Source organism: Carcharhinus amblyrhynchos, chromosome 5 (assembly GCF_965287045.1).
Source record: "Carcharhinus amblyrhynchos chromosome 5, sCarAmb.v2.hapA, whole genome shotgun sequence".
In the NCBI taxonomy this organism is placed as follows: domain Eukaryota; kingdom Metazoa; phylum Chordata; class Chondrichthyes; order Carcharhiniformes; family Carcharhinidae; genus Carcharhinus; species Carcharhinus amblyrhynchos.
The window spans coordinates 125643077-125667573 of NC_137328.1; the positions used below are offsets into that span (position 1 = coordinate 125643077).

At 44.7% G+C, this 24497-nt stretch overlaps 1 protein-coding gene across 2 annotated transcripts in view; it reads right to left on the reverse strand.

The window, feature by feature from the left end:
* rictora (RPTOR independent companion of MTOR, complex 2 a) overlaps positions 1-24497 on the reverse strand; it is a 271841-nt gene that overhangs the window by 116571 nt on the left and 130773 nt on the right. Inside the window, exons 1-5 of one of the 2 annotated variants that reach the window (XM_080189549.1) lie at positions 17055-17118; positions 8481-8607; positions 6131-6300; positions 5312-5379; positions 4270-4337 (exon numbers count right to left, since the gene is read on the reverse strand). In XM_080189549.1, coding sequence (XP_080045675.1) covers positions 4270-4337; positions 5312-5379; positions 6131-6300; positions 8481-8607; positions 17055-17066 — 445 coding nt within the window. In that variant the 5' untranslated portion in view covers positions 17067-17118. Of the gene's footprint in view, positions 1-4269; positions 4338-5311; positions 5380-6130; positions 6301-8480; positions 8608-17054; positions 17119-24497 lie in introns of those variants that run through there. The other variant, XM_080189548.1, reaches the window with a different exon arrangement.

Here is a 24497-nt window from a genome sequence, read left to right on the forward strand (position 1 = left end):
AGGCTGCCTCGCTAAATATTTTTAAGACGCGGTTGATGGGTTTTTGATAAGAGAGGGGATTAAGGGTTATGGGGAGAGGGCGGGAAAGTGGAACTGAGCCACGACAGATCAGCCATGATCTTATTGAATGGCGGGGCAGGCTCGAAGGGCTAGATGGCCTACTCCTGCTCCTATTTCTTATGTTCTTATCTGAGGAAGGATGTCCTTGCTATAGAGGACGTGCAGTGAAGGTTTACCAGGGAGATTCCTGAGATGGCATGTCTATCATATGAGGAGAGACTAAGTTGGTTAGGATTATATTCACTGGAGTTTAGAAGAGTGAGTGGTGATCTCATAGAATGCTCCCCATGGTGGGGGAGTCCAGAACTAGAGGCCATAGTTTGAGGATAACGGGTAAAACATTTTAGACGAGAAATTTCTTCGAGTGTGGTGAGTATGTGGAATTCACTACCACAAAATGTAGCTGAAGCCAAAACGCTGCTTGATTTAAAGAGAAATTAGATATAGCTCTTGGGGCTAAAGAGATCAAGAGATGAGGGAGGATTTGCAGGGGGGGGGGGGAACGCGGTAGGGGGGAGATCAGGATATTGAATTCGATGACCAGCCATGATCAAAATGAATGGCAGAGCAGGCTCAAAGGGCTGAATGGCCTCCTCCTGTTTCTAGTTTCTATCCATTAAGGTAAATGGATTATGGTAAATTTGCAGAGCAGGCTCTCCAAGAAATATATATCCAAACAATGTATGAAACTACTGCTATATCGGTGGCCTTGGAGGTCTTATGCCAAAAGCGACCACACAAAATGCTCCATTTTTAGTCTGCCATTCACTATCTATAGGTCAGGATCATATCAAAGAAACTGATATTTTCAGACAGTGTCGCACTGAGTGGTGACTACGTTATCTCCTTAATATGAAAGAGTTTTAAATTACACCACACTGGTTTTCACATCACTGGCATTCATGGAGTAAAGAATCTGAGGAGATCATGTTGACAGCTCCTCATAAATCTTACACATAATCATAAGTGACAAGTTTTACTTTATTCCATTGATGTCTCAGGGTATGTTGGAGTTTTAGAATGTGGGGTTTCGGATACTGGGTAGCCTCTTTGGGAGCTTTTTATTTATTATCTCACAAATTGTGGGCATTGTTGACTAGTCATGATGTGGGTATGCCGGCGTTGGACTGGCGTAACTAGGCCAGCATTTACTCCCCCTTCCAAATTGAATTCAAGGCAGCTGGTAGTGAGCTGTCTTCTTGAACCATTACAATCAATGTGGTGCAGGTACACCAATAGTGTCATGAGGAAGGGAGTGCCAGGATTTTGCCCCAGAAACAGTGAAGGAATGGAAATAATTCTAAGTCAGAATGGTGAGTTATATTGAGGGGAACTTGCAGATGGTGCTGTTCTACTGTCCTTGCCCCTTGAGATGGTAGAGACTGTGGGCTTGGAAGGTGCTGCCTCAGGAGATTTGGAGAGTTGTGGCAGCGCATCTTATAACTGACGCACATTGCTGCCAGTATGCGCTGGTGGTGGAGGGAGTGAATGATTAAGGTGATAGATGGAACGTTAATCAAGGAAGATAGTTTGTCCTGAAAAGCGTCAAGCTTCATGAGTGAATCAGAAAACAGGCTCTTCGGCCTAACTTGTCCATGCTGCCCCTTTTTTGACCCCTAAGCGAGTCCCAGTTACCCATGTTTAGCCCATATCCCTCTATACCCATCTTATTGATGTAACTGTCTAAATGCTTTTTAAAAGACAAAACTGTACCCGCCTCTACTACCACCTCTGGCAGTGCTATAGAAGTTGTACTCATCCAAGCAACTGGCGAGTATTCCATCAAATCCCTGACATGCGCCTAAAAGTTGGTGAACCAGTTTAAAGTCGTCACAAAGAGAGTTACTCAATGCAGAATTTCCAGCTTCTGGCCCTCTCTTGTAGCCATGATGTGGAGATGCCGGCATTGGACTCGGTTAAGTACAATAAAAGTCTCACAACACCAGGTTGAAGTCCAACAGGTTTATTTGATAGCACGAGCTTTTGGAGCGCTGCTCCTTCATCAGGTGAGTTGTGGCCACAGTATATTGCTATTGAAAGGGTACAGAGGAGATTTACAAGGATGTTGCCTGGACTGGGAGGCATGCCTTATGAAGTTAGGTTGAGGGAACTGGGTCTCTTTTCCCTGGAGAGACGTAGGTTGAGAGGCGACCTGATAGAGGTTTATAAAATGTTGAGAGGAATAGATAGGGTGGATTCTCAGAGGCTATTTCCCCGGGTTGAAATGGTCGCTACGAGAGGACACAGGTTTAAGGTGCGGGGAGGAAAGTACAGAAGTGATGTTAGGGGTAAGTTTTTCACTCAGAGGGTGGTGAGTGAATGGAATCGGCTGCCGTCAGTGGTGGTGGAGGCGAACGCGCTGGGGTCTTTTAAAAGACTTCTGGATGAGTATATGGGGTTTTATGGGATTGGGGGTTATAGATAGGTGTTGATGTGATCGGCGCAACTCGTGGGCCGAAGGGCCTGTTTGTGCTGTAGTGTTCTATGTTCTAATTTAATTCAGTTTCTGGTCAATGGTAACTCCTATGTTGATGATGGGCGATTTAGCAGTGGTAATGCCATTGAATGTCTCCTGTTGGAGATGGGCACTGCCTTATGAGTGTTACTTGCCACTTATTGTCCAGATCTTGCTGCATATGGTGATGGATAGCTACAGTATCTGAGGAATCATGAATAGTTTTGAACATTATGCAATCAGCAGCGAAGGTTACTGATGACGCAGCTGATGATGTTTGGGCTTCGGGTATGACCTTGAAGAACTCTTTCATTGATATCCTGGGACAGAGAAAATTGACCTTCAGCAATTACAACTATTTCCCTTTGTGCTGGATATTACTCCAACGAGTGGAAAATTCCCCCCCAACCCCGATTCCCATCGACTCCAGTTTTGCTACATTCCAATAAATGATGCCTTCATGCCAAGAACAGTCACACTCATCTCATCCCTTGCATCCAGCTCTTTTATCCATGTTTGAACCAAGGCTGTAACGAGGTCAGGCACTGAGTGGCCTTGGTGGAACCCAAACAGAACGTCGGTAAGCAGATTACTTCACATTAAGTATTGCTTGCTAGCACTGTCAGCGACATCTTCCATCACTGTTGGGATGATTCCGAGTAGACTGGATGATAACTGGCCAGATTAGATATGCCCTGTTCTGTGTACAGGGCATAACTGGGCAACATAACACATTGTCGGGTACAGGTCAGTGTCATAACTGTACTGGAACAGCATAACTACAGGTGCGGCTAATTCTGGTGCACCTGCCTTCAGTACTATTGTCAGAATATTGCCTTTGCAGTATCCAGAATCTTCAGCCGTTATCTGATATCATATAAACTGAACTAAACTAAACTGGAGACTGGCATTGACAATGCTGGAGACCTCAGCAGGAGGCTAAGATAGATCATTAGAGTACATTCTCTGCCCTTCCCACGCTCTCTGCTGCTTCCAAATGGTGTTCAACATGGAGGAGTATTGCTACATCAGCTGAAGGGGAAGTGCAGTTGAAGGGGAGGTGGGGTGGTAGTGGCAGTGGAGCAGTGTAGGTGGCAGCCAGCAAGTAAGTTTGCTTGTCCATATTTGACCTGATGCCATGAGATGTTATGTGTGTTCAAAGCTGAGATGGGCATACTTTTTAATCAGTAGGAGAGTTCAAGGCTATGGGAATAAAGCGAGAAAGTATAATTGAGGATTATCATATCAGGTCAGTCATGATCTCAATGAATTGTGGAGCAAAGTTGATGGGCTAATTGGCCTACTTCTGCTCCCATGCCTGATGGTCTAAGGACATTTGTGAACCAGATGGGTTTTTGTTACAATTCACAATTACTTCTGGGTCACTATTACTGAGGGTAACTTTTTAATTCTAGATTTGTTAACTGAATTTAAACACCACCAGTGATGGGGTTTGAACCTGTGACCATAGAACATTAGCCCAGGCCTCTGGATTACAAATGCAGTGCTATTACCACTATGCTACCATTTCCCGTGAGCTGAGCCAGTTCATTCATAGTCATCACTAATCAAACTATTTTTATTTAACTTGTGACTTTACTGCTTTGGCTCCGGTCCTTTACCGCATTGTGGATTCAATGCCTTCAGGATAACTGAGGATGGGTAATATATACTGCCTTGCCAGCAGTAGCCACGCCTAAAAACAAATATTGATAAAACAGTTAATTTGGCTTATGCACCTTGCTGAGTCTTACCTGCCCAAGATCGGAAGGCTGCTACTATTGCCATTTTGCTGGCTAATAATCGTGCTTCTCTGTCTTCTCTGCATGAGATCAAGAAATATACAAGTTACACCATTAAAAGCAGCAACATTCAGCTTTTTCACCCCTTAAGGTATATTCCTTGCTGTGGTATGGATCCACCATCAGCAGCCACTGCACCATGCTGTTATATTTCTAATATGCACCAGAAAAAAGTGCCAGTAGATTCCACATCTGCACCCTGGTAGGTGGCATAGTGGTACAGCTACCTCATAGCGTCAGGGACCCAGGTTCGATTCCTGGTTTGGGTCACTGTCTGTGTGGAGTTTGCATGTTCTCCCCGTGTCTGTGAGAGTTTCCTCCAGGTGCTCCAATTTCCTCGCACAATCTGAAAGATGGGCATTGACCCAAACAGGTGCCGGAATGTAGCGAATAGGGAAATTTCACAGTCACTTCTTTGCAGAGTTAATGTAAGCCTTACTTGTGACTAATAAATAAACAAACTAAACTGTTCTTGTCTAAAATCCGTACATGCCAAGTGTGAATGACTAGACTGTAACCAAGAGCAGGAGCAGAAATCCTGCCTTATATTTCCTCTCTAGGTCAGGGGCATTAAAGCCAGTTGTAACATTCCCAGTTCCCTTGATGCTCCTAGAAGTAAATTAATTCAGCACACAGACTGAGTGTGAAAGCTTGGGGCCTAACTGGCCCCCACCACACCAGTTATGAGTATTATTCCATGACAATATGAAAGCAAAATACAGCAGATTCTGGAAATCTGAAATAAAAACAGAAAAGGCTAGAAATATTCAGCAGGTCTGGAAGCACTGACGGAGAAGGAAACAGAGTTAACATTTCAAGTCAAATATGACTCTTCTTCAGAATAGGACTAGCCTTATCTATTAAGCGTTCAGGAAAAAGCTTCCTTTACTCAGTGGGTTCTGAAACTGATTATTCTGCCTGCGGTCTTCACAATAAACCTCTTCAGGATAATACAGCTTATTGTATTTGAAAGAATATGAAAAATGGAACTTACTTGAGCTGTCCCTCTGCAGTGTCTGGATTATGCCTGTAGTGAAAATCAGTGTAGGGTGCTAAAATTTGCTGCAACAAAGAAAACAACATAGTTCCTAAAATTTCAGCTCATCTTTCAGAATATCAATTCACTCACAATCGAGATACATATTGTTAAATGCTCCTTATGCAACACCCACCAAAAGTATTTACAATCCCATTCCAACCTATACAGCAGCAAAGCTCACAAACACACCATCGCACACCTGAAAATAGAATCTGCCCAACAACAGAACTCCCAAGGTGAAGATGTTTGTTCTGCCTTTCAAAGGTAAAAGCGGAACGAAATAAAAGCAGTCCCAATGAGCTGACTGCTTCACATATACACCTCTAACCAGATGAAAATACGGTTGAACCCACACTTCAAAATGAGAGAAGTGTGGGTTATCATGCTACACAGCAATATCTAACCACACATTTCCCAAAAGCCCTAATCCATACTGGAAATGCAGAATTTATCCTTATATCTTTGCTTTATTCACCTTTTGTTGTCCAAGCTTGCATCCAAGCATCTTGCCCTAGCATGTAAATATTGTGTACCATCAGAGTCTGCAAACTACACCTTGGCCCTTCTGGTCTCAGTGCTTCACTGTTGGGTATCTATGCTGACTATGCTGTTGAGTTGGTTGCTGGTTCAGCTGAGGGGAACTGTTTCAATTTCTTCAATACATTTACTAGTTGAACCGTCCAGGGCAGGATTTGTATAAACCAGATTACTGTATTACAGGTTACATAGTAAATTAGCCATTTCTACTGTAATCAAAAGCAACAAGTAGCCTACCTCCAACTCCACATCAGCTCTTACATATTTCCGCGTCTTTGGGTGATTTAGCAAGTGCAGAATGGTTGTAATGAGTGCCTCGTTTATGCGATTCAGTTGGCAATCAATTACATTCTTCAGAATGGTGCTAAGACCTCCACGGAGGGCAACCACCTCCGCATTCTGAAGTGCTGAGAAAGTAAAAGAAAATCCCATATTAACATAACAGGAAATGGGAAAGCCTGAGATCTCTATAAATAGGAAATTGTAATCAGACAAAATTAATATTTAACATTCATTTGACTTTTCAGTTGAATTGTGGGTTCAAGTCTGAGTCAAGGATTTGAGTGTATAACCTCAGTTAACACAGTCACTACATTAACTCAGTCAGAAGCATCATCTTCTGGATTGGATATTAAGTTGAAGCCTTAATCTTCCTATCCATGTAAACGATCCAACAGCACTTTGTAAAGCACAGGAAATCTCCTGATATTTCAACTATCATCCACCTCATCACTCAACATCAAGAAAATAGACTGGGCACTACTCTCACAATCAGCCCTTGAATGATAAACTGGCAATCAGTTATAACCACTCATGCAAGAAAGCAAAAATTATCCCCATTAACTGATCGCTTATTTCATGGCTGTTTGTGGGACATCATGCACAAATTGGGTACTGTGTTTGCTGACAAAACAACTGTGTAGATTTCAAAGTTAATTGACTGCTTGTGAAGCAGTTTAAGATGTATAGATGTTAAAGACCATTTCTAAATACAAGTTTGTTCTTGTTGCGATTTCTTAAACAGGTAGTGCTGATGATACCAAAAGGTTGGGGGGAAAAAGAGCCAGATTCTAAGCATTGTGGAGATTGAAACCAATAGGATAGAAACCACATGCTGGAAGGAACATGCTCAAACACCCTGTGCATAGAATCTCGATTAATAATAATCAAGATTCTCATTACTTAGTGACTTCTTTTTCAATTCCTTGCGTTCAATACCAACTCTACTGGTGTTAATCCAGACTGCTTAAATAATCACCGAGTAAGGCCTTTCTTAATGCCTTGTATTAAAGCCATGTGTCTCTACTGGTTAATCTTCACACTGTCACTCAGTGCCTTTAGAGACTATGACTATACTGACGTTAATCCAGCTCCCTCAAAACCTAGAATGAAGATTTCCCCAACGTAAGTTTCTTCCGTACTTGACAGTGACTCGTGCTGGGCTACTGTTTCACAGAAATTGAGGATCTTCTTGCATCTGGTCTAATTTAGCATTCTCCATGTTTGTGAATAGTATATGTACATAGCATATTTTAGTTGGGAGTATCATAGAACAGAAGGTATTTGATCACACGATCATATTGAAATTGAAGCAGGAAGTGTTGAATATGAAGCAGTATCAAACATCAGTTGGCACAGAGGTTAGCACTTCTGCCTCACAGCACCAGGATCCAGGTTCAATTCCTTGGGTGACTGTGTGTGGAGTTTGCATGTTCTCTGTGTCTGTGTGGGTTTCTTCCAGGTGCTCTGGTTTCCTCCCACACTCCAAAGAAGTGCAGGTTAGGTGGATTGGCCATGATAAATTGCCCCTTAGTGTCCTAAGATGTGTAAATTAGGGGGATTATCAGGGTAAATATATGGGGTTATAGAGGTGTGGGGCCTGGGTATGATGTTTTGTCAGACAGTTGGTGCAGACTCAATGGGCCAAATGGCTTCTTTCAGCTCTGTAGGGATCCTAAGACCCCCATTAAAAATAAAATCAGCTAGGCTTGTTTTGGTTAGATTACACTGCCTTGGAAGCGTTCATGCAGACACGATATATTAAATTCAGTGACTGATGGGCATTTAGGGTCATCATGTATTTTTAGGCCAAGTATTTTAATGAAAAAAAGACTAATTGCATAATAATCTATTCCAATTAATTTGAATTGTTAATTCAACTTGAAATTGCACAATAAAGCAAGTTCAGGCGTTTTATTAAAAATGCTTAATCCATTTCACTGGACAGTGGTTTTTTTTAAACAAAGAGCAATCAACTGAGTAACTGACAGTGCGTTTACATGCAGGGAAACAGAATAAATAGATGCACTTTTTTTTAAGTGGTTGAGGTGTCCTGAATTTCACTTAAACTGTCATCAAATTTTTAATACCCATTAGGACATGGAAATGGAGCTTTGATCTAACATTTCACTTAAATAACAGCACTCCCTCAACACATGCTATAACATGAGATAAGGTAATGCACTCATCTATAGAAGGTTTTAAACCACAAACTTTGAGCCCAAAAGCAACAGTGCAAACAACTGGCCAATTCCAAGGACATATGCATGCACTTTTATATTGACTAAGCGTCAGAAAGCAGAAATACCTAGTTCGCAGAGAATGGCAAGACATGCTCGGACCATTCGATCACGCTCTTGGAGTCCATCATTTCCAACAGCAATCAGAGAATTGGTGATTGAGCTTGGGAACAGTGCAGCATTCACAGTGATCATCTGTACAAAAGAGAAAAACATGTAAGCCCCACAAGTCTCAATAAGAACATAATACATAAGAACATAAGAAATAGGAGCAGGAGTAGGCCATCTAGCCCTTCGAGCCTGCGCCGCCATTCAATAAGATCGTGGCTGATCTGTCGTGGCTCAGTTCCACATTCCCGCCCTCTCCCCATAACCCTTAATCCCCTCGCTTATCAAAAACCCATCAACCCGTGTCTTAAAAATATTTAGCGAGGTAGCCTCCACCACTTCAACGGGCAGAGAATTCCAGAGATTCACCACCCTTTGAGTGAAGAAGTTCCTCCTCAACTCCGTTCTAAACCGCCCCCCCCCTTTATCTTGAGGCTGTGCCCCCTAGTCCTACTGTCTTTTTGAGCGGGAAGAGTCTCTCCACCTCTATCCTATCCATCCCATTCATCATCTTATACGCCTCATTCTTCTAAACTCTAACGAGTACAAGCCCAGTTCATTCAGCCTCTCCTCATAGCTCAACCCCCTCAACAGCCCAGTAAACCTCCTCTGCACTCCCTCCAAGGCCAAAATATCTTTGCGCAGGTGCGGCGCCCAAAACTGCACACACTACTCCAGCTGCGGCCTCACCAATGCCCTATACAGCTGCAGCAAGACCTCCCTACTTTTATATTCAATCCCCCTCGCTATGAAGGCCAGCATCCCATTCGCCTTCCTGACCACCTGCTGCACCTGCAAGCTGGGTTTTTGCGACTCATGCACAAGGACCCCGAGGTCCCTCTGCACCGTCGCCTGCTGCAGTTTTTCGCCCCGTAAGTAATAGTCCTTCCTACCATTATTCCTACCAAAGTGGACCACCTCACACTTGCCAACAGTAAATTCCATTTGCCATTTCCTGGCCCATTCGCCCAGCCTATCTAGATCCTCTGCAGACTCTCCACACCCTCCGCACAATTTGCCGTTCCCCCAATCTTGGTGTCATCAGCAAATTTCGACACCCTACACTCGGTTCCCTCCTCCAGATCATCTATATAAATGGTAAAAAGCTGAGGCCCCAGCACCGACCCCTGGGGCACTCCACTAGTCACCATCCGCCAATCCGAATAGCACCTGTTGACCCCCACTCTCTGCCTCCTATTTGACAACCAATCCTCTATCCACGCTAACACCCTACCCCCAACTCCAAGTCCCCTGACCTTCTGCAATAACCTCTTATGAGGTACTTTGTCAAACGCCTTCTGAAAATCTAGAAAGACCACATCCACCGGCTCTCCTCTATCCACCGCCCTAGACACATCCTCATAGAACTCCAGTAAATTTGTCAGACACGACTTCCCTTTAATGAAACCGTGCTGCGTCTGCTCTATCAAGCAATTCCCTTCAAGATGCCTCGCAACTTCCTCCTTAATGACAGATTCTAACATTTTACCTACCACAGACGTTAAACTAACCGGCCTATAATTCCCTGCCTTTTGCCTGGCACCCTTCTTAAACAACGGCGTAACATTAGCCGTTTTCCAATCTTCCGGCACTTCCCCGGAATCCAGCAACGTCTGGAAAATAACCACCAAGGCATCCACTATCACCTCCGCCATTTCTTTCAGAACCCTCGGATGCATTCCATCCGGTCCTGGGGACTTGTCCACAATCAGCCCCTCCAGTCTGTCGAGCACCGCCTCTCTAGTAACAGTAATGTCATTAAGACCCTCCAGTCCTACCACCTTTCCATCACTAACACCCGGCAAATTATTCACGTCCTCCTCCGTGAAGACAGTAACAAAAAAGTTATTCAATACCTTAGCCATATCCCCATCCCCTACCACTAGGTCCCCTTTCTCATCCTCTAAAGGACCAACGTTCACCCTAGCCAGCCTCTTCCTTTTTATATATTTATAAAAACTCTTGCTATCCTTTTTTATATTAAGCGCTAGCCCAGCTTCATAGTTTCTCCTACCCTTCTTTATCAACTTCTTTGTCAATCTTTGTTGACATTTAAACCTCTCCCAATCCTCTTCTCGCCCACTACTCTTAGCTACTCTAAATTCCTCCGCTTTTAATTTAACACTTTCCTTCACCTCCTTCGTTATCCACGGCTTATTACCTCTCCTCCTACTGTCCTTTTTGACCATCGGAATAAATTTCCGCTGAGCACCAAGAAAGATCTCCTTAAAGATCCTCCACTGCTCCTCAGCAGACCCTCCCTCCAACGCGCTCCCCCAGTCAACATTCGCCAATTCTTCTCTCATCCTACCGTACTCCCCTCTATTCAAACAAAGTACGTGTGTCCGGGAACCCACTTTCTCCTCCTCCATCTGCACCAGAAACTCCACCATACAATGATCACTCTCTCCAAGAGAATCCTTCACCGCAAGGTCCCTAATTCTACCCGCCTCATTACATAGCACGAGATCCAAGATAGCTCTCTCCCTCGTCGGCTCCAACACGCACTGTTCCAGGAAGCTATCCCGGCAGCATTCCAAGAACTCCTCCTCGAGCCCACCGCGTCCAACATGGGTCGACCAATCAATATGCAGATTGAAATCCCCCATAACTACGGCTGTCCCATTCCTGCACGCCACACTTATTTGCGCGTTAACAGCCTGCCCCACCTCCAGATCATTATTCGGGGGCCTATAGACGACACCCACCAGCGTCTTCCTCCCTTTGCTGTTCCTAATCTCCACCCACAACGATTCCACCCTCTGCTCCTTGGCTCCAATATCATCCCTTGCTACCACCTTGATGCTATCCTCAATCAGCAGAGCCACGCCCCCCCCTTTTGCCTCCTGCCTATCCTTCCTAAACACTTGATAGCCCTGTACATTCAGCTCCCAGTCCCTGTCACCTTGCAGCCACGTCTCTGTAATGGCCACCAGATCGTATCCATTTGTGTCGATCTGCGCCACCAGCTCATCCACTTTATTCCGAATGCTTTGTGCATTCAGATAAAGCGCTTTCATCCCAGCCTTCACCTGGACCCTATTTGCCGTAACGCCACCAACCATACTCATGCCCCCTACTCCCTCTATTATTGGGACATCCTCGGCCTCTTCCCTTACCTGTACCCTATCCTTAACTTTAGACCTTGTAACGTCACCTACCCTCACACCCTCCCCCCCTCTAATTAGTTTAAAGCCCTGTCTACAGTCCTCTTTACTCGATTCGCCAGCACTCTGGTCCCAGCACGGTTCAGACCAACCCCATCCCGCCCGACCAGGTCCCACCTACCCCAATACTGGTGCCAATGCCCCATAAATTCAAACCCATTCCTCCCACACCAATCCCTGAGCCACCCATTCACTTCCTTAATCCTGTCAACCTTACGCCCGTCTGCACTCGGTTCAGGCAGTAGCCCAGAGATGACCACCTTTTCGGTTCTACTTTTTAATTCCATTCCCAGCTTTTCATACTCCCTCCCCAGATCCTCAGTCCGCATTTTGCTTACGTCGCCGGCACCCACATGTACCACAACGACCGGATTCTCACCCTCCCACTCCAGGTTCCTCTGCAGCCCAGCTGCGACATCCCGGACCTGAGCACCAGGCAGACAACACACCCGTCTGTGCATTTTGTCATTGCGACAAAGGACAGTGTCAATACCCTTCACCCCACTATCCCCAATCACTACTACGTTCCTTTTCCCCCTTCTCTTTGCCTATGTCCTGCTGCATCACTGTACCGCGTGCAGTTTGCTCACCAACCTCACCTGCCTCGTCCTCTTCCAGAGGACGTCAATTCCACTCTCCCCCATTATCCCCATAACCTTTGATTCCCTTACTGATTAAAAATCTGACCATCTCAGCCTTGAACATACTTACTTAGCAGTTAAGATTTCCACAGATTCACTACCCTCCAAGAGGAGAAATTTCTCATCTCTGAGAACTGGGCGGCGTGGACAAGTTGGGCTGAAGGGCCTGTTTCCATGTTGTAAACCTTTAGGAATCTGTCTTAAATGGAAGACCCTACTCTGAAATTATGCCCTCTGGTCCTAGCCTCTCCCACAAGAGGAAACACCCTCTCAACACCTCTCCTGTCAAATCCCCTGAGAATCCAATGTGACTCAATAAGGTCACCTCTCATTCTTCTGAACTATAATACCCACCTACTCAACAGCTTCTCAGCGGAAAATCCCTCCATACCCTGGATCAACCTACGGAACTTTGGACTGCCCCCAATGCCAGTATATCTTTCCTTATATATGGGGACGAAAATTGTTTATAGTATCCCAGGTATGGTCTAACTAGTGCCTTACGTAATTTCAGCAATGATGTGGTTTCAGCAAGACTTCCCTATTTTATTCTCCATTCCCTTTGAAATTAAGGCCAATATTTCATTTGTCTTCCCTATTACATGCCAAGCTTGCATTCTAGCTTTTTGTAATTTTGTGATGAGGACCTCCTCTCCAGAAGCATACACCCATCTATTTAGTTTAAAGCTCTATTTCCTTCTTTGCAGTTTGCAAGGACAGTATGTCAGGACAGTGTAGAGAAAACTTTATTGTCTTTAACTCTAGTGAAACCTGCCCTCGGAGTTTTTGGTGGGACAGTGCAGAGCCTGCTTTACTCTCCAGTTAATTCTCTTTATACCTGCTGTAAGTATTGATGGAGCAATATAGAGGCAGTTTTACTCTACATCTAACTAGTGCTGCAACTGACTGGAAATGTTTACTACTGAGGGTAAACGCTTAAATAACTACTCAAAAGCAGTCAACACAATAAACACTGCATAAGGATTTAACACACCCACACACTTGTAAAACCTATTGAGACAATTTACATACCAGTTGAGTCATAGCCCATGCTCAGCTAAGCAGGGAAATTCCTGGTGCACCCAGCAACATCTCTATCGGGTTATCACCACCCACTTGGTTCTGTTTACCAGCTGGGATATGCAAATAACAGGATTTCACCATCAGTGTGCTTTAACACACTCCACCTACTACTCTTGTCCCTGACACCACCCCCCACCCACCCCGCCTTGAGGTCTCTATTCTTGCGAGAAGTCTGCTGATGTTCCCAGCCACATTGTTCAGCTGATAACCACACAACAGGAAGTCCAGTCAAATCAGGACTCCCTCTTCACACAAAACAAGATCCTCTCACCAACCGCAGCCTGCATTTTTTTTGTCTCAATAAAGTATGAGTAGATTAGAACTCTGCTAAAAGCAAGGCTCAAACCTCTATGGTCACCACATTTCAAGACTTCACAAATAAAGCTGCCAACAAAAGTAGTTTCAGCACTGATCAACAAGTTCAGTCAATTTAAAAATAGACCATTATGTGCTGCAATCTAAATTGGGGCAGAAGGGAGAAGCATCAAGATTAATTTGACCCTAATATAGTACAAAAGGACAAGGGGGCACAAGGTCAAAACTGTGATAGGCAACCACAGCACAATATATTAGTTTTCAAGTGTGGTCACTGCCCAACAAGCAAACATGGTAGTCAAATTGTGCATAACAAGATCTCAAAAAGCAAATAAAAGTTAGATTTGGAATAATAACATGGTCATTTTCTCCACAGTTGCTGAATGTCTCCAGTTTTTTTCTGCTTTAGTTTAAGATTTCCAAACTTTAAAATGACTGAAAGACTACCCTGCTGGAGGGAGGACTCTGGAAAAACTCTCAGCACTACTTCCAGTCGAGGCAAGGAAGCTTTACTGCTTATTGCACTGATAAGCAAGGCCTCAGTTTACCATCATGACAAAGATGACATTAAAACAGTGCAGACTGTTTTCAGTAGCCCCCCCTTAAGTATTAAAATTCAGGAATAGACTTTGAATTCACACCTTTTACAGCAGGAGTATGACCACTGAGTAAAACTGTCCTCAGATGTCAGGAAGCATTTCTGGACACAAAGGATGATCAATAGGAGGTAAAAGAGGAGGCGGCATTGCATTATTGGTTAAGGAGTCAGTTACTGCAGTGAGGAGGGATGTCGCAGTCGCTGGCTCAAAATTCTGGAATTCCCTCTCTAAGTGCATTGTGGGTCAACCCACAGGACATGGGCTGCATGGATTGAAGAAGGCAACTCACCACCACTTTCTCAAGGGCAACTAAGGATGGGCAATAAATGCAGGCCAGCCAGCAATGCCCACGGCCCATGAATGAATAAAAAAAGTATCTTGGAAGGGGCATCAAATGAAGCTTTGTGGGTAGAACTTAGGAATAAAAAATGGGGCAGCCACATCGTTTGCTGTTTATTATAGACCCCCAGATAGTCAAAGGAATATTGAGGAGAAAATATGTGCACAATTTGCGGAGATGTGTAAAAACAATAACAACAGCATTATAATATTAGGTGATTTCAACTTTCTGAATATTAACTGGGATATACATGGTGTTAACAGCTTGGATGGAGTAGTTTTCTTGAAATATATACAGAACTTTTAGGATCAACATGTAGAGGGTCCAACAAGGGAGGGAGCTCTGCTGGACCAAATTCTAGCAAATGAGCCAGATAGGTGGAGGTGGTTGGGGGAGCATTTTAGTGGTAGCGGTGGCACAATTGAAGCTCGTTGTGGACAAGGATATAAACAAGCTGTGAAAAAAAAGAGTTTTGGATGGGGAAGAGCAGATTTTTGTAAAATAAGACAGGATCTAGCCAAGGTAGACTGGGAACAGCTACTAATGGGGAAATCTACAGCGGGGGGGGGGGGGATTCAAAAAAGCAATGGAGAGGGTGCAAGCCTGACATATTCCTTCCAGAGTGATGGGAAGGAGTAACAAGCCAGATGACCAGAAATATTCAGGATTCAATGGGAAGGAAAAGAAAGGCTTTACAAAGTACAAGGGGAGCAAATCAGTGGAGGCATTAGTGAAGCATTGAAAGTGCAGAGTGCAGCTTAAAATAATCAGGAAAGCAAAAAGGGGATACAAGGAAGTTCTGGCTGGTATAAGTTGGTATAGAATATCTTGGGATTTCCCCAATGGGAAGAGGATAATCAGGGAAAGAGTAGGGTCCATTAAGGACCATGGGGACAAGCTGTGGGTGAAGCCAGAGGACCCTGATGGAGTGTTGAATGAATACTTCACACCAAGAGAATGAGGACAATGGTATAGAATTCAGGGAGAGGCGCTGAGGTTCTTGAGCCTTCTCAATCAACTCTTGATTTCCTTCACTGTGAAGGAAAAGTACTGTTGGCAGCCATAAAAATTGATAAATCTCCTAGTCCAAATGAATTGCACCCTAGGCTGCTGAGGGAGGCAAGGGAGGAGATTGCAGGAGTTCTGACCCAAATTTTCAATTCCTCTCTGGCCACGGGGAGGTGGCAGATGACTGGAGAACAACTAATGTGGTCTGCTATTCAAGAAGGGTTGTAGAGATAAACCGGGGAACTACAGACCAATGAATTTCACGTCAGTGGTAGGGAAACTATTGAAGCCTGAACAGATTACCAAAAATCTGGCTGAGACAAGGACATTAGTATTATTCAAACAAGATGTGAGCAAATGGGCTGAAGAATTCAAACCTATTATGCTACTGAAAATTTGGAACTGCCTTGAAAAGGTTAATTATACTGCGCTGTATATATTCGTGGATGGTGAAGGGGAGATACATAGCATTTTCACTGAGGAGGAATGAAGTGTTAAGATTTTAAAAGAAAACCTTCTCAGGTCCTGTTGGACATTCCAAACAAAAGATTATGCAGTTACATAAACAACTCATTAACAGGAAAAAAAATCAAGAGCTGATTGATGACGCAGGTTCACATATTGTATGTTCAGCTCGGATAGCTGAACTCAAGGCACACATCTCTCCCATTACATTTTACAAAATGAAATTAACTAAATTTGAAAGAGAACTAAAAAAAAACTGTCATGTGGATGTTGCAGGGTAGGCCATCATTTTCAATGTCCATCCCAAATTGCCCTGGAGGTGGTGGTGGTGGTGACCCACTACCTTGAACTGCTGCAGTCACGTGGTCTAGGACTTGGTTCACCCACAGTGCTGTTAGGGAGAAAATTCCAGGTTTTAGCCTAGCTACAGTGAAGGAATGGCAATATAGTTTCAAGGCAGAATGATGTGCAGCTGGGGGAAAACTTGCAGGTGGTGGTTATCCCATACATCTGCTGCCCTAAACCTTTAAGCTGGTGGATTTGATTTATTATTGTCACACGTATTAGTATACAGTGAAAAGTGTTTCTAGCACGCTACGCAGACAAAGCGTACATAGAGAAGGAAATGTGGATAAATGTGAGGTTATCCACTTTGGTAGCAATAATAGGAAGACCGATTATTACTTGAATGGGTGCAAATTGAAAGACGTGGATGCTCAATGAGACCTTGGAGTCTGTGTACTTTCAGTTACTGAAAGTAAGCATGCAGACACAACAGGCAGCAAACAAAGCAAATAGTACATTGACCTTCATTGCGCGAGGATTTGAGTGTAGGGATAGGGATGATTTGCTGCAATTGTTTAGGGTGTTGGTGAGGCCACACCTAAAGTATTGTGTGTAGTTTTGGTGTCCTTACCTGGGGAAGCATGTCCTTGCTATAGAGGGAGTATAGCAAAGGCGTATCAGGTTGATTCCTGGGATGACAGGTCTGTCATACAAGGAGAGACAGAGTTGGTTAGGATTAGATTCACTGGATTTTAGAAGAGTGAGAGGGGATTTCATAGAAACTTATAAAATTCTAACAAGAATTAGACAGGGCAGATTCAGAATGTTCCTAATGGTGTGGGAGTCCAGAACTAGGGGTCATAGTTTGTGAATAAGGGGTAAACCTTTTAGAACTGAGGTGAGGAGAAATTTCTTCACTCAGGATGGTGAATGTGTGGAATTCACTACCACAGAATATAGCTGAGGCCAAAACGTTGTCCGATTTCAAGAAGAAATTAGATGTAGCTCTTGGGGCTAAAGGAATCAATGGATATGGAGGAATTGGGATCAGGATATAGAATATGATCAGCCATGATCAAAATGAATGGCGGCGCAAGTTCAAAGGACCAAATGGCCTACTCCTGCTTCTAATTTCTATGTTTCTATGAAAAGAGAGGATGCAGAATATAGTGTTACAGTCATAGAAGAGATCGTAATAAAACAGTGTTAGAGAGTTTATAGAATACAGTTTTAGAAGCATTGAACAAGAGTAAAAGAAAGAATTAGAGGGGCACAGCTCACAAGAGGTTGCCTCGTTTCGGTGCCATCTTAGATTGCCATGGGCTTGGAAGGTGCTGTTGAAGGGGCCTTGTTGAGTTGCTGCAGTACATTTTGTAGATGGTACATACTGCTAGCGTGTGTTGGCAGTGCAAGGAGTGGATGGTCGATGAGATGTGAATCAAGCTGGCTTTGCGCTCAACTTCACAAGCATTGTTGAAGCTGCACCATCCAGACAAGTGGAAAGTATTTCATCCCACTCCTGACTTGCACAGTGTAGATGATGGACAAGCTTTTGGAGGGTAGTGTGTATGTGCATGCACGTGCATGTCAGATGAGTTATAAGTTACTTTCTACAAAGTTCCCAGCCACTAACCACAGTATTTAAATAGCTGGTCCAGTTCAGTTTTTTGCCAATGGCAAATCCGAGGATGTGGATAATAGGAGGTTCAGTGATGCTAATGTCACTAAATGTCAAGGAGATATGATTTGATTCTCTCTTTCTGGAGATGGTCATTGCTGGGCACTTGCATGGCACAATGTTACTTGTCACTTATTGGTCAAATCGCAAATGTTTTCCAGGCCTTCCAGTCCAAAGATGTGCAGGTTAGGTGGATTGGCCATGGTAAATTGTCCTTTATTTTCCCCAAGATGTGTAGATTAAATGGATTAACTATGGTAAATGTGTGGGGTTACAGGGATATGTTGGGGTGGTGGGTCTGGGTAATATGCTCTGTCAGAGAATTGGTGCAGGCTTAATAGGCCAAATGACCCTCTTCAGCACTGCAGGTATTGTAAATTCGGGCAGGGGTTGTTCATTATCTGACTTGTAAATGGTGCTGAACTTCCCCACTTTTGACCTTGGGTCATTGTTCAAGGACCCAAGATGGTTGGGTCCAGGACACGACCCTGACGAACTCATGCAGTTAAATACTGAAACTCGGAAGTTGGATCACAACCATAACCACTTTCCTGTGTGCTAGGTATGACTTCAACCTGTAGGGATTTCCCCCGATTCCCATTAACTCCAGTTTTGCTAGGGCTCCTTGATGTCACATTTGGTCAAATGCTGCCTTGATTCAAGTATGTCCACATTTGAACGAAGACTGAAACGAGGTCAAGGAACCCAAACTGAGAGTCAGTGCGCTGGATATTAAGTGAATTGATTGTCAATGTTTTCCATCACTCTGCTGATATTTCGCAGGAGATGTGCGGAGATCCACCATCACCGAGGATTGACACATAGGACTGCTTAGCCCTGCCTATCGCATGCTGCTTTCACTATTCAGCATGCAAGTAGTCCTGCATTGTAAATTCACCATTTTTCAGTGCTGCTCTTGGCATACCCTCCTGCACTTGTTACTGAATCAGGGTTGATATTCTGATTTGATGGTGTTGGTAGAGTAGGGAATACATAACATAAGAACATAAGAAGTAGGAGCAGGAGTAGGCCATCTAGCCCTTCGAGCCTGCCCCGCCATTCAATAAGATTATGGCTGATCTGAAGTGGCTCAGTTCCACCTGGCCATGAGATGAGAAATTGTGGTTGTACGTACCTCTGCTGCTAATGGCTCACAGCATCTTATGTATGCCCAGTTTTAAGTTGCTAGGTCTGTTAGAATGCTATCCCATTCAGCACGGTGGCCCTATCATTCAGCATATCCTATGAAGATGTGACTACTTCTCCAGAGGGACTACCAATACTATCACGGACAGATGCATCTAAGACAGGTAAATTGGTGAGGTAGAGGTCAAGTGGGATTTTCTCTCTTGTTGGTTCCCTCATCGCCTGCTGCAAACCCAGCCTTGTTCATTAGGACACGGTCAACTTGGTCAGTAGTGGTGCCACTGAGCCACTCTTCTTGATGAGCTTCTACCCAGAGTACATTGTGTGCCCTACCCATCTTCCTCCAGTGCTTCCTCTGAGTGGTTTTCAATGTGGAAGAGTACAGATTCCTCAGATGAGCGGCAGGGGCAGCAGATGACTACGAGGTTTCCTTGCCCTGTTTTGACCTGATGCCATGAGATTTCATGGGGTCTAGAATGAATACTGGGAGCTCCAAGGGCAACTCTTCCTGACAGACTGTGCCGCTGCAACCTCTGGTAGGTCTTTCCCAAACCATTAATGCTTCAATCACAAAAAATGGCTCATCTTCAAAGACTAAGAAGATGCTGGAAGAATTTGTGTTTTTGAACAGACACTGTCCCTGAAAGGATTAATGGTAGGAAGCTGGTTGCTACTGTTCCTGGAAAAACAGCGTTTTATAGAAAAGTAACTAAGAAATCTCAGAGAGGGGGGCTGGAAGCCTCTTGACCCCAGTTGACTGTTTATAAAAGGCTCAATTGGTGGTACACGGCTTTGAAAAAATACAAGCCTGGAAAACTGTTGAAAATCTAGCAGGCAGGTTTTGCTTTGGGGAGAAAACAAGGAGGATTAACTGCCTGTGTAATAAAAGGCAACACTCCCAGACAGTCACTGGCGCAGTGATAATTTGACTAGAGAAGAACTCAGATTAATGGTCTGGATGGGGACACAGGACAGCTGGTGGAATTTGAAGTCAGTAAATAAATCTGGAATTGAAAAAAGCTCACTGGTGACCATGGATGTTGATTGTTGTTAAAAGACCCAGCTGGTTCATTAATGTCCTTTAGGGAAGGAAATCTGCCATCCTTACCTGGTCTGGCCTGCATGTGATTCCAGATCCTCAGGAATGTAGTTGAGACTCAACTGCCCTTTGAAATGGCCAAGCAAACTACTCAGTTGAAAGGTAATTACGATGACCCGAAAAATGCTAGCATTGCCAGCGAGACCCATATCCCAATAATTTAGATTCAGACCAACTAGAAAGCAAAAAGGCAAATAGAAGTTGCTCTAAATTCACTCCACAGTTTTGTATCAACTGACTGCAAGTTTTCCACAAAGTCTGCCTGAAAGGTAGTGCAAGAACTATCGACCGATTTGCAGATGGGTGCTAAGATCCCAACTGTAAAACCTGGACACCATTTCAAGGACTCCATCAGCTATCCCTTTCAATGAACTATTGACTTTTAACTTTTTGGCAGAATTCCTCTATTTTGCTTATTTATATTTTGATGTGTATAAGCGCATGTGTGTGTTAGGGTATTTGGAAAGAGTAATTATACTTTCATATTTCATACTGCATGCAAAGAAGCTTTTTTTTCCCGATTTGGCAAGTTTGGTTTAATGATGAACTATAAACAACAAAGTTAATTGAAGAAACAGTAGCCAGGACGTATTTGGCCATAAAGCAAGCTGAAGAAATCACTTAAACATGTTGAGACATGTGTAGCGTAACTAGAGAAGTGCACTTTTCCCATCTTGGTTATACCTATCAGTGGGACAGACAGACCAGAGATAGTGATATTTGGGACAATATCAGCAAGGTACGATTCCACTAGTCAGGCTATTGCTTGACCGGTCTATGGGACAGCTCTCCAAATTTGGCACAAGTCCCAGATGTTTGGAGAAAATAGCGAGGCATCTTCAGGAGAATTGTTTGGTAGAGCAGACGCAGCACGGTTTCGTTAAGGGGAAGTCGTGTCTGACGAATTTATTGGAGTTCTATGAGGATGTGTCTAGGGCGGTGGATAGGGGAGAGCCGGTGGATGTGGTCTTTCTTGATTTTCAGAAGGCGTTTGACAAGGTGCCTCACAAGAGGTTATTGCAGAAGGTCAGGGGGCACGGAGTTGGGGGTAGGGTGTTAGCGTGGATAGAGGATTAGCTCTCGAATAGGAGGCAGAGAGTGGGGGTCAATGGGTGCTATTCGGATTGGCGGTTGGTGACTAGTGGAGTGCCCCAGGGGTCGGTGTTGCGGCCTCAGCTATTCACCATTTATATAGATGATCTGGAGGAGGGAACCGAGTGTTTGGTGTCGAAATTTGCTGATGACACCAAGATTGGTGGAACAGCAAATTGTGCGGAGGGTGTGGAGAGTCTGCAGAAGGATCTAGATAGGCTGGGTGAATGGGCCAGGAAATGGCAAATGGAATTTAATGTTGGCAAATGTGAGGTTGTCCACTTTGGTAGGAATAATGGTAGGAAGGACTATTACTTACGTGGCAAAAAACTGCAGCATGCGACGGTGCAGAGGGACCTCGGGGTCCTTAAGAACATAAGAAATAGGAGCAGGAGTAGGCCATCTAGCCCTTCGAGCCTGCCCCGCCATTCAATAAGATCATGGCTGATCTGTCGTGGCTCAGTTCCACATTCCTGCCCTCTCCCCATAACCCTTAATCCCCTCTCTTATCAAAAACCCATCAACCCGCGTCTTAAAAATATTTAGCGAGGTAGCCTCCACACTTCAACAGGCAGAGAATTCCAGAGATTCACCACCCTTTGAGTGAAGAAGTTCCTCCTCAACTCCGTTCTAAACCGCCCCCCCTTTATCTTGAGGCTGTGCCCCCTAGTCCTATTATCCTTTCTGAGCGGGAAGTCTCTCCACCTCTATCCTATCCATCCCATTCATCATCTTATATGTCTCAATGAGATCTCCCCTTATTCTTCTAAACTCTAACGAGTATAAGCCTAGTTTATTCAGCCTCTCCTCATAGCTCAACCCCCTCAACTCCGGTATCAGCCCAGTAAACCTCGTCTGCACTCCCTCCAAGGCCAAAATATCCTTGCGTAAGTACGGTGCCCAAAACTGCACACAGTACTCCAGCTGCGGCCTCACCAATGCTCTATACAGCCGCAGCAAGACCTCCCTACTTTTATATTCAATCCCCCTCGCTATGAAGGCCAGCATCCCATTCGCCTTCCTGATCACCTGCTGCACCTGCAAGCTGGGTTTTTGCGACTCATGCACAAGGAGCCCAAGGTCCCTCTGCACCGTCGCCTGCTGCAGTTTTTCGCCACGTAAGTGATAATCCTTCCTACCATTATTCCTACCAAAGTGGACCACCTCGCACTTGCCAACATTAAATTCCATTTGCCATTTCCTGGCCCATTCACCCAGCCTATCTAGATCCTTCTGTAGACTCTCCACACCCTCCGCACAATTTGCCTTTCCTCCGATCTTGGTGTCATCAGCAAATTTTGACATCCTACACTCAGTCCCCTCCTCCAGATCATCTATATAAATGGTAAATAGCTGAGGCCCCAGCACCGACCCCTGAGGCACTCCACTAGTCACCATCCGCCAATCCGAACAGCACCCATTGACCCCCACTCTCTGCCTCCTATTTGACAACCAATCCTCTATCCATGCTAACACCCTACCCCCAACTCCCTGTCCCCTGACCTTCTGCAATAACCTCCTGTGAGGTACCTTGTCAAACGCCTTCTGAAAATCCAGAAAGACTGAGTCGCAAAAACCCAGCCTGCAGGTGCAGCAGGTGGTCAGGAAGGCGAATGGGATGCTGGCCTTCATAGCGAGGGGGACTGAATATAAAAGTAGGGAGGTCTTGCTGCAGCTGTATAGGGCACTGATGAGGCCGCAGCTGGAGTACTGTGTGCAGTTTTGGTCGCCGCACTTACGCAAGGATATTTTGGCCTTGGAGGGAGTGCAGAGGAGGTTTACTAGGTTGATTCCGGAGTTGAGGGGGTTGAACTATGAGGAGAGGCTGAATAAACTAGGCTTGTAATTGTTAGAGTTTAGAAGAATGAGGGGAGATCTCTTTGAGACGTATAAGATGTTGAATGGGATGGATAGGATAGAGGTGGAGAGGCTCTTCTCGCTCAGAAAGGACAGTAGGACTAGAGGGCACAGCCTCAGGATAAAGGGAGGGGGGGGTGCGGTTTAGAATGGAGTTGAGGAGGAACTTCTTCACTCAAAGGGTGTTGAATCTCTCGAATTCTCTGCCCATTGAAGTGGTGGAGGCTGCCTCGCTCAATATTTTTAAGACGCGGGTTGATAGGTTTTTGATAGGCAAGGGGATTAAGGGTTATGGGGAGAGGGTGGGAATGTGGAACTGAGCCACGACAGAGCAGCCATGATCTTATTGAATGGCGGGGCAGGCTCGAAGGGCTAGATGGCCTACTCCTGCTCCTATTTCTTATGTTCTTATGTTTGTTAATTGGGGATTGTGAGGAAGGGTGTCATAGTCTGCAGGGAGACTTAGATAGGTTGCAGAGCTGGGCCGAGAGGTGGCGGATGGAATTTAATGCGGAGAAGTGTGAGGTAATTCACTTTGGTAGGAGCAACAGATGTGTCGAGTATAGGGCTAACGGGAGGACTTTGAATAGTGTGGATGAACAGAGGGATCTAGGTGTGTGTGTACATAGATCCCTGAAAGTTGGGAATCAAGTAGATAAGGTTGTCAAGAAGGCGTACGGTGTCTTGGCGTTTATTGGTAGGGGGATTGAATTTAGGAGTCGCAGTGTAATGTTGCAACTGTACACTACTCTAGTGCGGCCGCACTTGGAGTACTGTGTGCAGTTCTGGTCCCCGCATTACAAGAAGGATGTGGAGGCGTTGGAGAGGGTGCAGAGGAGGTTTACTAGGATGTTGCCTGGTATGGTGGGGAGGTCCTATGAGGAGAGACTGAGGGATCTAGGGTTGTTTTCGTTGGGAAGAAGGCGGCTAAGAGGGGATCTTATTGAAACATATAAGATGATTAGAGGTTTAGATAGGGTGGATAGTGATAGCCTTTTTCCTCGGATGGAGAAAGCTAGCACGAGGGGGCATGACTTTAAATTAAGGGGGGGTAGCTACAGGACGGATGTCAGGGGTAGGTTCTTTACCCAGCGGGTGGTGAGGGATTGGAATGCCCTGCCTGCTGCAGTTGTAGATGCGTCTAGTTTGGGGGCGTTTAAGAGATCTCTGGATAGGTTTATGGACGAAAAGGGATTGGTATA